This window comes from Poecilia formosa, unplaced genomic scaffold (assembly GCF_000485575.1).
Source record: "Poecilia formosa unplaced genomic scaffold, Poecilia_formosa-5.1.2 Scaffold43, whole genome shotgun sequence".
Taxonomy (NCBI): domain Eukaryota; kingdom Metazoa; phylum Chordata; class Actinopteri; order Cyprinodontiformes; family Poeciliidae; genus Poecilia; species Poecilia formosa.
Window position 1 is genome coordinate 2,140,177 of NW_006799982.1, and position 13,601 is coordinate 2,153,777.

Sequence of the window (13,601 nt, forward strand, 5' to 3'; positions counted from 1 at the left end):
TTTGCACACAGTGATCGCAAGACAACATTTTCAAGCAGTTATTTACTCCTTTACAAGTCACAAAGGTTGAAACTGAATTATATTGTTGAGCCTTGAGAAAATACACTGATTAAAGTGCAAATAGCCCTGAAAATATTTATTTTCTCCCAGTGAAGTCACAACAAGGTTGTGTCTTGAGGTGTGTGTGTGGGTGTGTGCTAATGCGTACAGTATCTCTGTTGACAGCGCGTGCACCGAGTTTGTGTGAGTGTGGGAGAAAGAGTAAGAGAAAGGCAGATATTTTCATGAATATGTTTAACGGTGCACGGCTGTAATAAGAGCCGAGGATGCGCCATCACACAAGCCCGTAGCCAGTTAATGCTCAGAGGAAAGCAGAACAAATGATCCTAGCAGGACTGAGAGGGCGACTGGGAGAAGACGGCAGCAACCAGACTGGGAGGAGAGACACACAACGAGGAAGCAAACACAGACGAGTGAGGGTGAGATGAAAGACGGATGCAGACACATAGCAGAAGAACAGACAGACATGATTGAAAGATAAAAATGAAGAAAAGATTGCAGGGAGTAACGGATGACGGCAGGGAGAAGAAAAGTGAAAACAGGAACAAACAGAAGCGAAACGATTCATTCTTGCTGACAGTCGGCTCTGAGATCCACACACGAACAGCTAAATATAACTCAGGGATTCAACACGGAGAAGAACGGAGAGGAAGAAATACCGACTGGAACAATAAAGCTGGCTACATCCTGTGGCAGTGTTTTCTCACCTATGCGGTTAATTAAAGTGACAGATGTTGGATCTTTTTCAAATATTAGATATGCCGTATTTGCAGTCCCATAACTTTGGTGCAGAAGGAGTATTGACTCAATTGTGGAGTCATTCTGTTTTCATAAATGTTAATTAGAAGAACCGAGGCGCATGTGAGATGTCTGATGTTGTACTCCGCCTGAAGTGTGTTAGGTTGTTAAATTAAATAACTTATAATGTCACGTTTATTTAATTTTATTTATGTCAGCGTATTCTAATAAAGAATGGAACCGGATGCTTTGGTCCACACCATCGCCTTGCAGCAATAAGTCTCTGAAATAAGTGTTTTTAGTTTTCCAGGTACCCGTACCATGCCCCAGTGACTAACATTATTCAGCAAGTGTTAGATAAAAATTGTACATTGATCTCAATGAAAAGGTGGTAAGGATTGGATGATCACAAATAAAAGGCAGAACTCTCTCTCTCTGTCTTACATTACCTTGTGTCTGAGGCTAGGGTGATGGTGGGGACTACGGCTGGCCCTCTGAAGGCTTTGAATGAAACAGTGGCCCTGACTGTGGGTGGCTCTGGAGCTGCTGTTGTTTTGTATTTGACCGAGGCAGACAATCTGAGCGCTGATGAAGCCGGAGGACAGGAGGATCTGACTGAGACCGACTCAGGCTCAAAGGTAGGTAGGGTGGGCGAAGAAGATGGACTGTCTGTTGAGATGGACGCCAGAGGAGGCAAACCCAGACGGGTTCGGTGCTCGTCCACCTGATGAGCTGGAACATAGGTTATCCTGAAAGCAGGGTTAGGTAGGAAAAAAAAAAAATATATATAGTCAAGTAAAACTGACAAGGAAGCTTGCGTACTGTGTAAACGTCACCATTAGTTCAGAAAAAGTTATTTTTCCTTTAGTGAGAACAAAAATAGTTGAAAAGATCAATAAGTAGATATTAGGCCTTGATGAACATAATTTATTTATATATTTTTTTTATTTCTAAGACTCAAAGTATAATTTACATGTTTTATTTCATAGACATTGTGGCATTTTGTTGACTTCCAGAAATCCTTACAGTTGGTGACCACAACAGTCCTTTGATAAATAATCTGGTAAAATAATCTGGTAATTCTATGAGTAAATGAATCAAATGTTTCATTAGGTTGCCTTACTTTTTGGGGGCGAGGGGATAAATACAAATGCACATCTTTTAAGCTTTTTATTTGTGAAAACATTTGAGGACTATGTAGCATTATTTCTTCTCATAATAATTAGAAATAGAATCCCACAAAAGTAAACTGAAGGTTGAAAAGGTTCAAGCAGTGAGAATATTTTTGCAACCACACAATGCTCTATAGATATTTGAGAAGCCATTAGAGTTCAGTAAGCACATGATCGACATATATCCCACGCTGTTTGCTAAAATGACACATTCTGGACCATCCACAGGGGTTTTTATTGTGCAAACTGAGAGAACCACTAGCAACAGCATTTAACTTGTCAACTTGAGATAATTATAGGTCTGTACTGAAGGCTGTGTGGCATGCTGAGTCTGATGTGGCCTGATTGGCATTCAACCTCTTGCGACAGATACGTCATGTTCTGTTAATTGAGCAACATTCCCATGTTCCCCTTTGAACAGGTTCAAAGATGGTACAAGGCATTATTGTCTCCAGACATAGCATTCCTTGTTTTGTTTTTAAAAAAAAATCCAGATCTGAGATGAGATCCCTCAGGAGAACATCCGTCGCCTCATCACATGCATGCTCAGGCATTGTAGATAGATCATACAGGCACATGAAATAAACACTACTGAGCCTCACTTTGACTTGTCTCATGAGTTCAACTGTTTCTAGCGTGTGCCACTCAACCTCACACATTAGCTCTGGCTCCGTACTTGTCAGAGAGGTGACATTCCATCTCCCTAAAGCCGGATTATACCAACAGGAAATGACCAAACCAAGGGTTCCGGCCCTCACCTTCCTTCCTCCCACTTTGCACGGCACCTGATCCTGATATTCCTATCTGCAGGTGGTGGGCCCAGGCAGAGGGGGCTTCCTGTAGCTTCTTTGAACTGAGTCTTGTGAGCTCTCCCACAGGCCTGGCTCCACGATGGTGCACTGATATCCCTAATCTGGGCAAGGTTCACCTCTTGTTGTGGTTAGCCACATTATCAGAAGACTTAAAACTGCTTTAAGCTTCTGCGCAACATTCTCTCCGACCTGTCTGATGTTCCTTGGTTTTTGTGATGTTGTTTGCTCATAGATCTTCTCTAACAAACCTCTGAGACCTGTGTAGAGTAGCTGGTTTTGAACTGAAATCAGATCATACAATGGTGGATTCCATTTACTGTACTAATTATGCAACTGCTGAAAGCAGGTGGTTGGTTATTTTTCGTCCTGTCAGAATTAAGGGAACTGGTTACAAATTCTCACCACACTTTTCAGATTTTATTTGTCACGAAATTTTGTGAAAACCATGTATCATTTTAGTTCCACTGTAGATGAAAGTCATAAAATTACAAAACATGAAGTTTTAGGAATGGTAACACTTATACAAAACACTGTATTAAATAATGTTATAATGTTCAATTGTCATTTTCCTGGTCAATGAAATCAAAAAAGTTAATTTTACAACCTTCCCAAAAAGGGGGGTGGGGGGAGGGAGGGGGATTCTAATTCAACAGAGCTAGATCTTTTTCTTTTTATGACAATAAATTTATGAATTCAATAATGCCTCATTGCACTTGTACCATACACTTATGCTATCATACATTACTGTAAGAGTAATAGAAAACAGTTGCTCAAATCTTCCTTAATTCATGAAGGTATTTTGAATCTTTACATTTTCTGTGCTAAGCTGTTGTGACTGAACCGTGCGGACAGCTTGTCTTGTCTCAAAAGACGCAGTTTGATAGTGACAAGCCCTCATCCTTCTGCGTGCCTCACTCTCTCACTGCCAAAGCAACTCAACTGCCTCCACTTGCTTTTAGATTGTCTGAAGTGCTGTCAGAAGGAGGCAAAGAGAGCATGTGTGTGTGTGTGTGTGTGCGTGTGTGTGGAGTTGAGTGTTTCTGTGTGTACGTGGAGAAAGAAAGAAAGAAAAAAAAACATGTGTGTGTTCATCAGTGTGTGTATTCTGTGTGCAGTGTGTGCATGAGAGACTCTTTAAAACGCTCCTTTATTCAGAGGTACACTGTTCAAGGTGAGATGAGAGATGAATTATTCAGAAATATTTCCCATAGCAGGAAGAGGGTGTTTTTGGAGGTTAGGCCACTGAATGCTTTTGTGTGTGCTTGTGTGTGTGTGATGCCTTTAAAAGCAGGGGAGAGCGATGCAGAGAGAGAATGTGAGTAGGTGTTTAACAGGGCAGAGGGATAGTGGAGGTGGAGCACATCCCCAATCAGCCAAACAAGCTTTTTCAATGTGGAGCCATAATTGCTGATGCTGAAACAAGTGATAATGTAGCCAGTTTTTCCTCAGGCAGTCTTTAAGAATTTCATCATCTAAACTGAACATGACTGTATCGCCTCAGTCAGATTTGGCTGCAATAAGTGAAACATTATTTGTCTATAACAATGCAATGAAGATTGTTGTGCTCTGTATAGTGCACACTTAGATTAACCATAGGAGTAATGCAGTCATTCAAATCATGGAAATGGTCAACCTAATATGTTGACTTCGTGGGAATAATTGACTGCATACCACTACATGGTTCTCAAACCGGAACCCTCTAAAATCTTTAAGAGGTGTAAATAACTGGAAAAGCAATGAGTAATCGGTTTGCATTTGTACCCAAGGCTCTAAGCAATAAGCACATTTAAATGATTTACACATTATTTATGATTTATTAGTATTAATTTGTGATAGCTTAAAGGGATAATTCATTTTTATATATTTTTAGGGTTGTGTGATGTTCTGAAGAGTCAATGTTTTACTTGCAGTATGAAGCTGTTAAATGGGTCTAAGAATTTGAGATACACTCTCAGGAATCGCCATAACTCCTACTGAGATCACCATCCAAAACAACCCAAACGCACAGCACCCGCAGACTAAACTCTATGTGAAGCATTTTACATCAGACCATTGTTTTATCTGTTAAGTATTTTGTGAACCAAACAACATTTTTATTTCAGTAATATAGCTATATGGTGTGGTCGTGCAATTCTAATTACCTTGAACAAGGAAATACATTGGATTGTATGGATAAGGTTTTTGAACTTTGCAAACCTTGGGGGCTTTTATTTATTAATTTATAATTGTATTACATTAAATTAAATAACTAATTAACTCAAAAACGATATAGAATGACTCAGATGTACAAAGGCATGCTCCGTGAAGGCATACATTTTATTTTCTAAATTAAAAAATAAATATTGTCAGTACGTTTCATATAAAGTGTCAAGTAAGTTTAAATAAAAGATTATTTATTCCTTTATATAAGTAGATGATGTACAAGTTGTTTGTTTTTTTAATTAGCTAATAACAGTTTAACAGTGTTGTGGGCAAGAGACACTTCTCACCTCATCTCTGGCCCTATGACAGAGTGCCTGCGGAGCATGGACCTGGCCTGGGCGCTGCTCAGATTTGAGGCAAGTTCTCCATTTATGGCCAAGATGACATCTCCCACCCCCAGTCTGCCATCCTGGCAAACAGAGCCCCCCTGGACCACGCTCCGGACCAGCATGCCTGTGCCGTCCTTGATAGCACTCACCGACATCCCTGCCAACAGGCGCACAAACACATCACACAGAAGCACACAGAAGCATGGGTGAGTAGAGGATAGGCCAAGACTGCTCTGACTGCACGCCAAACAGACATGTGCCCAAACAAACACCTGACTGCTGCAATAATCAGTATAATCAAGACAGACACGAGGCAGATTAGCACACAGACATGGCCACATATGCTTGACATTTGCACGGCAGCATCCTTCACACTCTCACTCGCATAAATTGCATTAATGCAATCACACACACTCGTGCTCACAGAGGGCAGATGGGCACAGGTGACTGGAGGAGTGACACTTGCCATTCGCACAAACACCCGACTTTGGCGTTAGCAGTTTGGACACTAGGTGGATTACGCTAACGAGTCATTAATGCAAACAGGCAGAAGTAGGTAAATCAGGTCTCACACACCTCATGCACACACCTAAACATGGTGTAGAGAGGGAAGGCTATGCCAGATTAGATAGGCTGGTTTAAGGTGCTGCTAGCTACTAATGAAGCACATCCACAACACTATGGTCGTACAAAATTTGAACTTGGTCAAAAAAATGACTTTGTGCTTAATTTTACTTAAATAAATAGTTTATTGCTTTTTTTTTTGGTATTACATTCAAATTGCAATACAATCATAGTGCATGGAGTACAATAATTTGGGAACACAGCAACTGCCACTTACAGGACAAACCAAAGATACACATTTCAAAGACTGAAGTCTAAAGAAATAACAGTTAAAGTTTTCAACTCTAGAGGTGATGAAGTACAACACTGCATCAAAATACATCTAATATTACAAGCTCTAAAAGTGCTTATATGTTTAATTAATAGAGATGCACCAAGAAAAGCAGCAGGCATCGAAATTTGGATGCTCTTTTAGGAATCTAAAAATCCTTTCTTGAACACATCATTCTTAAAAGATACACCTCAGCAGCAACACTTTTTGACGTGGTTGTTGTTGCTGAGGAAAGAAATCTCAGTGTTAGCTATTTTCAGTATCAATGGGTTGCTTAAAAGTGCAGACACAGATAAAAGAAAAAAAAAGTAAAAAGCTATTTAAACTAAATATTGTATTATGACATGTCAAGACATCTGCAGTTTACTGAGGCTGTAAGAGATTGAGAAAGAGCAACACTTTCAGCAGATGACAGGGAGGCTGAAAATATTACATCAAGGTTGCTCTGTTTTATTCTTCTACGTTTTAAACTGTTATGTAACATAGTGGACCTTTAAATATATTTTGTGTTCTGGAAATCCCAGAGTTGAGGTAAAGGGTTTCTTTTTTCTTCACTAAATACAGACTGTGATGCTAATAATGCTACCTGCTAATAATAGCTGCAAAACAACGCAAAGACTTTGTTGTTTTAAAATATTAAAAAGCTGCCTTGTAGTGGCAGCTGCTACTAATATGAATGAAGGTTGCTTTCTGGAGGAAGGATGGAAGAAAGTATTTTTATACTTATCAAAGACAAAGTGGAATTTGGGAAATCTATATTTCAAAACTTTACACAAATCAGAAATGGGTCGCAAAATTCTCATTGGTGCATTTCTAATAATTATAAGTAAATTAATAGTTCACATGCAAAAGCATTTGATTTAAGCTCAACAGCACATATTAACAGTTCAAAAGACTCAAGTGGAAAAGTGTTACACCAACTGCTTAGAAAATTTAAGAACATGTAATGATTGGTGCATAGTCAAATAAACAAGGCAAGAACAAGACTTAGTTTTTCAAACCTTTTTTCCTTAAAACTTGCTGTTATGCACCTGTATGTTCATTCTTTGCTACAAGCAAAATAATTTCTTTTAAATTCCCAAAGCTGGACATTAATATGGTTATGGAGAGAGTTACACATGGCAACCAGATCAAGTAAAAACAACAATATGGTACCAGGTTTTGTTCAAATACAATGAATATAAAATATCTTCCTGTCTCTGTGGACCAGCAAAGGTTTGGGCATTTCTGTGATCGCGGATTTCTGTTAATTGAGAAAGTGAACTTATCCTAAAATAGTAGTACAATGAAATGTACAATCATATAATATCTGTTATGTATAACAGATATTATGGGCTTCATAAAACTAAATTTAAATGACAAAACAAGAACAAAAGCACCATCAAAAGACTTAAAGGCATCATAAGAGATTTGAGCTCTCAGGTTAGTTTTTAAATCTAAGAACTTAAATATCCAAGATGTAGAACGAGGTACCGTAAAGTATTAAACTTCACCATGCAAAAGTATTTATACCCCTTGAATCTTGTCACAGAGATTCATGAATCAGGTCTGACACAAGTATTAAAAGTGAAGTAATTATGGTAGAAGAGTTGCAAGACTGAAGCAATTCTTGGAAAAAAAAAAAAATGAGGCCACATGAGGCCCTGATTCCTGTATGACACAATCCATGTAGAGGGCACAGCAAACACATGGAAGAAAGTGCTTTGGTCAAATGAGACCAAAAGTTTTGCATTTTGCGAAAATGAAAAAGCTATGGGGGATGTAAAAAAAAAAAACATAACTATGAAACATGGTGTAGGGATGCTTTTCTGGTCAGAAGTGATGGGGAAACTGATGGAACTAAGCACAGGGCAAGTTTTAACACCTATCCAAGATTATTATTTTTTTGTTAGTTGTAAAAACCATGCAGACAACTCTCTTCTGTCCAAAACTAAAGGCCAGTGTGTTGTCAAGTCAAGTTTATTTCTATAGCACACTTCAGCAACAACGGCCTTCAAAGTGCTTTAGGCAGTTCAAAACACTTTATCACACATAATTAGTACAAAGTACATTGATGTTTCTGGCTTTAATGTGACAAACTGTAAATAAAAGTTCAAGGAATAGAAATACTTTTGCAAGAAACTGTAACAACTCTTTAAAGCTATACCTTCTATCATAAAAACCTAAATACTAACATAATATCATGATGCACGCATTTCTTAAGACAAAACACCGGAAAATTAGAGAAATTTTAGACTCATGACCCACCAGTATTCATAACAAAGAAGTGCTTGTAGGAACAAATATACCGTTATTTGGAAAAAGTACATAAATGCTAGTTTACGAGACCTTATCTCAATAATCAGGAAGGTATGGAAGAGTGTTTATTATGTTCAAAAGCTATTTTTCTTGCTTAAGAAAATACCAATCTTGCTCAAAGAACACCTCATGGGACTGGAAGGACAATCAACATTAAATTGTAGGAGTACTCAAAAGACTTAAATAATCAGACATTGACCTTCATCATTCACTTAAAGAAAACCTTCCTTGCATCTTAATCACCAAAGTCTGAGCAAAACTCAGACTTGTTCAGACTTAGGGATTTAAAAAAAACATATTTAGAAAATTATATTATTTAGAAAATATTTTCATATTTAGAAAATTATTTTTAAAAAAAAAAACATTTAGGTTGTAATAATTAAAGCTCTGTGTGGTACAAACAGATCACAGACAAACGTATTCTATGGTGAACTGCCCCTTCTAATGAGAACACGTCATTCTTAAAAGCTACCACCTCAGATTAAGATGAGATCTCAATAAAAAAAAATAAAAAAAAGGCAATTATTCTTTTGAAGTGAAGAGTGTCTTGCAAAGTAAATTTCAGCTGGTGCTAGCATGTGACCTTTTCTGGTGAAGTAATTCTAAGCTATTATTAGGAATGCTGCATTTGTGTTAGACTCTTATTTTGAAGAGAAAGAGTAAGTAGTTCTTGAACTGTCCTGTTGTACCGACAGAGTTAGCAAATAAAGACTGCTTCCACGCTAGCTGACAACACGATGTAATAAAGCTTTGAAGGAGCCGTCATTGTTTTTAAATTGTTTGTGGCAGTCTTTTGAGGCAGTGACAAGAGCAACAGACAAGATTTGATTTGTAAGGAGTGTAAAAAAAAAAGAAAAAAAGACTGGCAATCTTTTTTTTTAGCTGCTAACAAAGCTAAAAGTAGCATCTGCTTGGGAGCTCCCCATCTGTACGTTAAATGATAGTGTCATAGGTTTTTATTTGGACATCAGGACTGCATTTTATCATTTCTAATCCAACATTGGACAACTGGACAATACTTCACTAGGGAGAGATTATTTAAAGCAAACATTGAGATATACAAAATTTGTGAAATTAACAAAAATAAAGCATTTTCTAAATTTCTTTCAACATTTGGGCCACTATTTAGACAACCTTAATACCAAATTATACAAACTAGTCAAATTTCCACTGTAATATTCTACACTAAGGTACAATTCTGTAAAACACAGAACGCAATTTGTGAAATCTTAATTGTTCAAAAGAAAAACAAGTAGGGATTTTTAGTTTGCGATGGACTAGCGACGTATCCAGGGTGAACCCAGCCTCTCGCCCGTCAACCGCTGAAGCTAGGCACCAGGACGTCTGGCGATCCCATCAGGGATAAGAGTATAAGGTGATGGATGGGTGGATTTTTAGTTTTCCTAGGTATACTCCTAAAATCTTGTCTTGTTTTGTTGCCTCAAAACTCAAAAGTGTGTCCTTCTCAACAGTTTGTAACTTATTCATCAATATTTCATCTTCCTGTTTGAAAGAAAAGCAGTGAGGTCATTTGTTACATTTTTGTATTAATTGTCTATCTTAACATCATGATAGTGCAATACTGTGGTATATGCTTTCAAGATTACCAAACTGTGAATTTCAGAAACTTGCCCATGCCTGATTGCAGTGAGGACTACAAGAAACAAACAAACAAACAAAAAAAAACCCCGAGTTGGGCAAAAATAGTCATATCTGAGTGGTGGAAAGACCTGACAGTCTGATGTTTTCTTGGACTATTAAACACCTCAGTGAAACATAAAGTTCTACTGAACAGACCATCAATCCCTAGCCAAAATGTATAAACTCAACTTACATACAGTAAACTCACAGAAGCATGAGATTCCCATAAAAATAACTATTTTAGCTTGGTACACAAAGTCTTGTAGAATTTCTGTAATAAAAAGTAGCAAAAATCCCAAAGCATGTCAAAGGATATTAAAGGATGCCCAAACTTTTTGCTTATCACCACTCATAAACTCCTGATCCATATATATATATATATATATATATATATATATATATATATATATATATATATATATATGATGATGTGTGTGTGTGTGCTTTGTGTGTTTGAATTTCCAATAGAGTCTGTGTCATTAAATAAATCAGCATGGGGATCCAAACAATCATAACCGATGAGAAGGGTGCACTGATACTGTGACCTTGATTTTCTCTACCACAAACATTTACATAATTTCAAACTCTTTCTTTTTCTCTCTCTCTCTCTTCAAGCACACACAGACGTAGGTAGTCGAAAGCCTTATCAACACATGCATTCGGAATACAAATGACTTGGTTTCCTTATACTTTGCATAGTGTCTTTAGACAAAAGTGGAGGATTGGCTTTGACTCTGCTGGTTCCCTGTCATGTTAAGACAGCCAAACACTGGAACTGGAGTTAAGACAAAAATCTCTTATTTTGTAGATAACAAAAAGTCTAAATTGATCAACACCGTCATATAAAATGTATGGGTTTAATTCAGACATTGAGATATACAGTGTCTCTCAAGAAAGTACACACTCCTGTTAAAAGGCAACAGGTTTTTGTGATCAGAAATTTTTTTCCACATGTAACCTGAGGTTTATTCCATATAATTTAGCGGGAAAATAAACAAAACTGTTAGGAAAAAAGTAAAGGGTGAAATAACCTGGATGCATTAGTGTGCACACCCTAAATCTAATACTTTGTTCAAAACAGATTTGATTAAATTTAGGATCATCCCACGTATTGACCTTCCAACATTGTACCACTCTACTCTGCAAACGTTCTCAAAATCTCTCAGCTTTTGATGACATTTCTTGTCCACAGCCCTATTCATGACACCCCACATATATTCTTTTAAATTAAGATCTGGACATTCCAAATTTCTAATTTCCTGCCATTTTTGTAGAGATTTGGAAGAAGTCTTAGCAATGCTGAGAAGTAAAATCTATCAGTTTTCCAGCAGGCACCTCAGGGTTTGTGGCCAAAACTGTTCAAGATCTCATCCAACCACCTTGACAAAAATCTTAGATCCGCCTGGAACCCCAACCTTTATCCTGCTGATACAATGTTTTACTGTGACTGTGAGGATGGCGCTCGTTAGATGGTCAATGGTGTGAACCTTTTAGAATTTTGACAAAATTTTAAAGTTTTGTTTCACCTGACCATAACCTTATTCTTGTTGCTTATCTCCTGGCAGATTCACGAGGCTTTGTTTTGTCTGAATTTTCTAATGTTGCTATTGTCACATGCTTTCTCTATTTGTTGATGACTGTGCTCCTTGTGCCTTGATGCAAATGCCCACAAGTAGAGGTATATAAAAGTGAAACTTTATGTACCCTTTTCCTGACTGATACCTTTGTACAATCACATCCTTCTGATTCTCTGTATCATCTCTGCAAGCTATTGCTACAGCTAAAGCCAGCAAGCATGGAAAAGTGAGGAAAAGCCAATTTCAGGTTAATCAGATTCAATACAACTCAAGAAGGGTGTGAACGCAAGATGACTTAATGGTTAATTAAATCAGAAGATGGTTTAGTATGTTTACCTTAAGGATGTTGCCATATGCAAATAGGTTATTGCACCTTGTGCAGAATAAATGTTACACTTTAGGTAGAAAAAAGCTTTAAAAACAAACATGGTCTCATTTCTTACATAACAAAAACTTGGTATTTTACAGAGGTGTGTACTGAGAGCCACTGCACCTTCTCATTACCTTTACTATTAATTAGCATTTTTAAGTGTTAAAAAAAATGTTAACTCTCTCATTCAAAACACACACATCCTGCCCCCACACAGAAATAATCTCCTTTCTCAGGTTTGATGAACACATCACGTCACCAATCCTCTTCGGCGCAGTCGTCATCACCATCTCCAATTAGTGTCATCAAGGCCATGCCTGCAACGTACACACACCAGGACACCATCACCAGGAGAAAGACAGAGAACATACCAAGGCTACGGTTGCCCCGGACAACAGTGATTGTCCTCTCAAAGCTTGTGCGAGGGGGCAGAGGTGGAGCTTGCTGCCCACCGTCATCTTCCATTGCGCAGCAGCGATAACGCAGCTGATTTTCCTAAGAGAAAGACAAGAAGGGTGTAAAAGAGGGAGTGAGAACATGAGAGTGGGGTGAGTGTTTTATGAAATGTGATACTGGCATTCATTTTAGAGCATAGATATGCTACTGTCTTTGTATTTTGCTTCCAAGGAGCCAGACTTACTTAATTGTTTTTAAATTGATCTTGATCAATGTAAGTTTTTTTATTATTATTATTTTTCTTCTTCCTCACTCATTTTGAACAAAGAACACTTGTTCTTTTGTACAAAGAATAAAATGATATGCTTTTAATTTTACATATGAATTCAGGCTCCTGTGAAGCTTGAATTCGTTTCTCTTGAACCTTTTCATATTTTGTCACGTTTCAATCACAAATCTATATTTTATTGAAATTATAGATTTCAATCAAAAAAAATTAAATCTATGCTAATTTATTCCTAATAATTTCACCACTATTAAGAATAATGGTGAAATGGAAGAAAAAATATTTTCATTATTTCTCCACACAAAAGTCTCAGCAGGAGAGCACACATTTGAATTTAACCCCCTCAACAGTGACAGAACATTATAGAAAAAACATGAAGACCAAGAAACACAGACGGGGCAGGGAGAAAGTGGCCGAGAGGTTTAAACATGGACAAAACAACTTCCCAAACTTCGGACAAAACATGGAGCACTGTTCAAGCCATAGTCTGAAAATGAAAACTTTTGGTGCCTCTGGAAAGAATTCAGTGCTTCACTTTTTCCACATTTTGTTATGTTACAGTCTTTTCACAAACTGTATTAAATTAATCTCTTTCCTCAAAAGTCTACACACAAATACGACAGTGCAGAAAAAACTTTGGTGAAGTCCACCTGTGGTAATTGAAGTTGATTGGACTTGATCTGAAAAGGCACACACCTGTCTGTATATGGTTCCACAGACATGACAGTATTATGACATATAGTTGCAATATTTCAACAGGAACTGTAAAGCTGGTCATAGTTGAAGGTAAGGCCAGCCCTGTAAGAAACCATGTTATAATCCCTG

General features: G+C 37.5%; 1 protein-coding gene across 8 annotated transcripts in view; it reads right to left on the bottom strand.

Moving 5' to 3' along the window:
- The window catches only part of LOC103137782 (multiple PDZ domain protein), a 56,607-nt gene that overhangs the window by 22,108 nt on the left and 20,898 nt on the right, over positions 1-13,601 (bottom strand). For all 8 annotated transcript variants that reach the window (XM_016671346.1, XM_016671347.1, XM_016671345.1 and 5 more), the window contains exons 19-21: positions 12,466-12,589; positions 5,272-5,470; positions 1,248-1,547 (exon numbers count right to left, since the gene is read on the bottom strand). In XM_016671346.1, the coding sequence (XP_016526832.1) occupies positions 1,248-1,547; positions 5,272-5,470; positions 12,466-12,589 (623 nt within the window). The remainder of the gene's footprint in view (positions 1-1,247; positions 1,548-5,271; positions 5,471-12,465; positions 12,590-13,601) is intronic.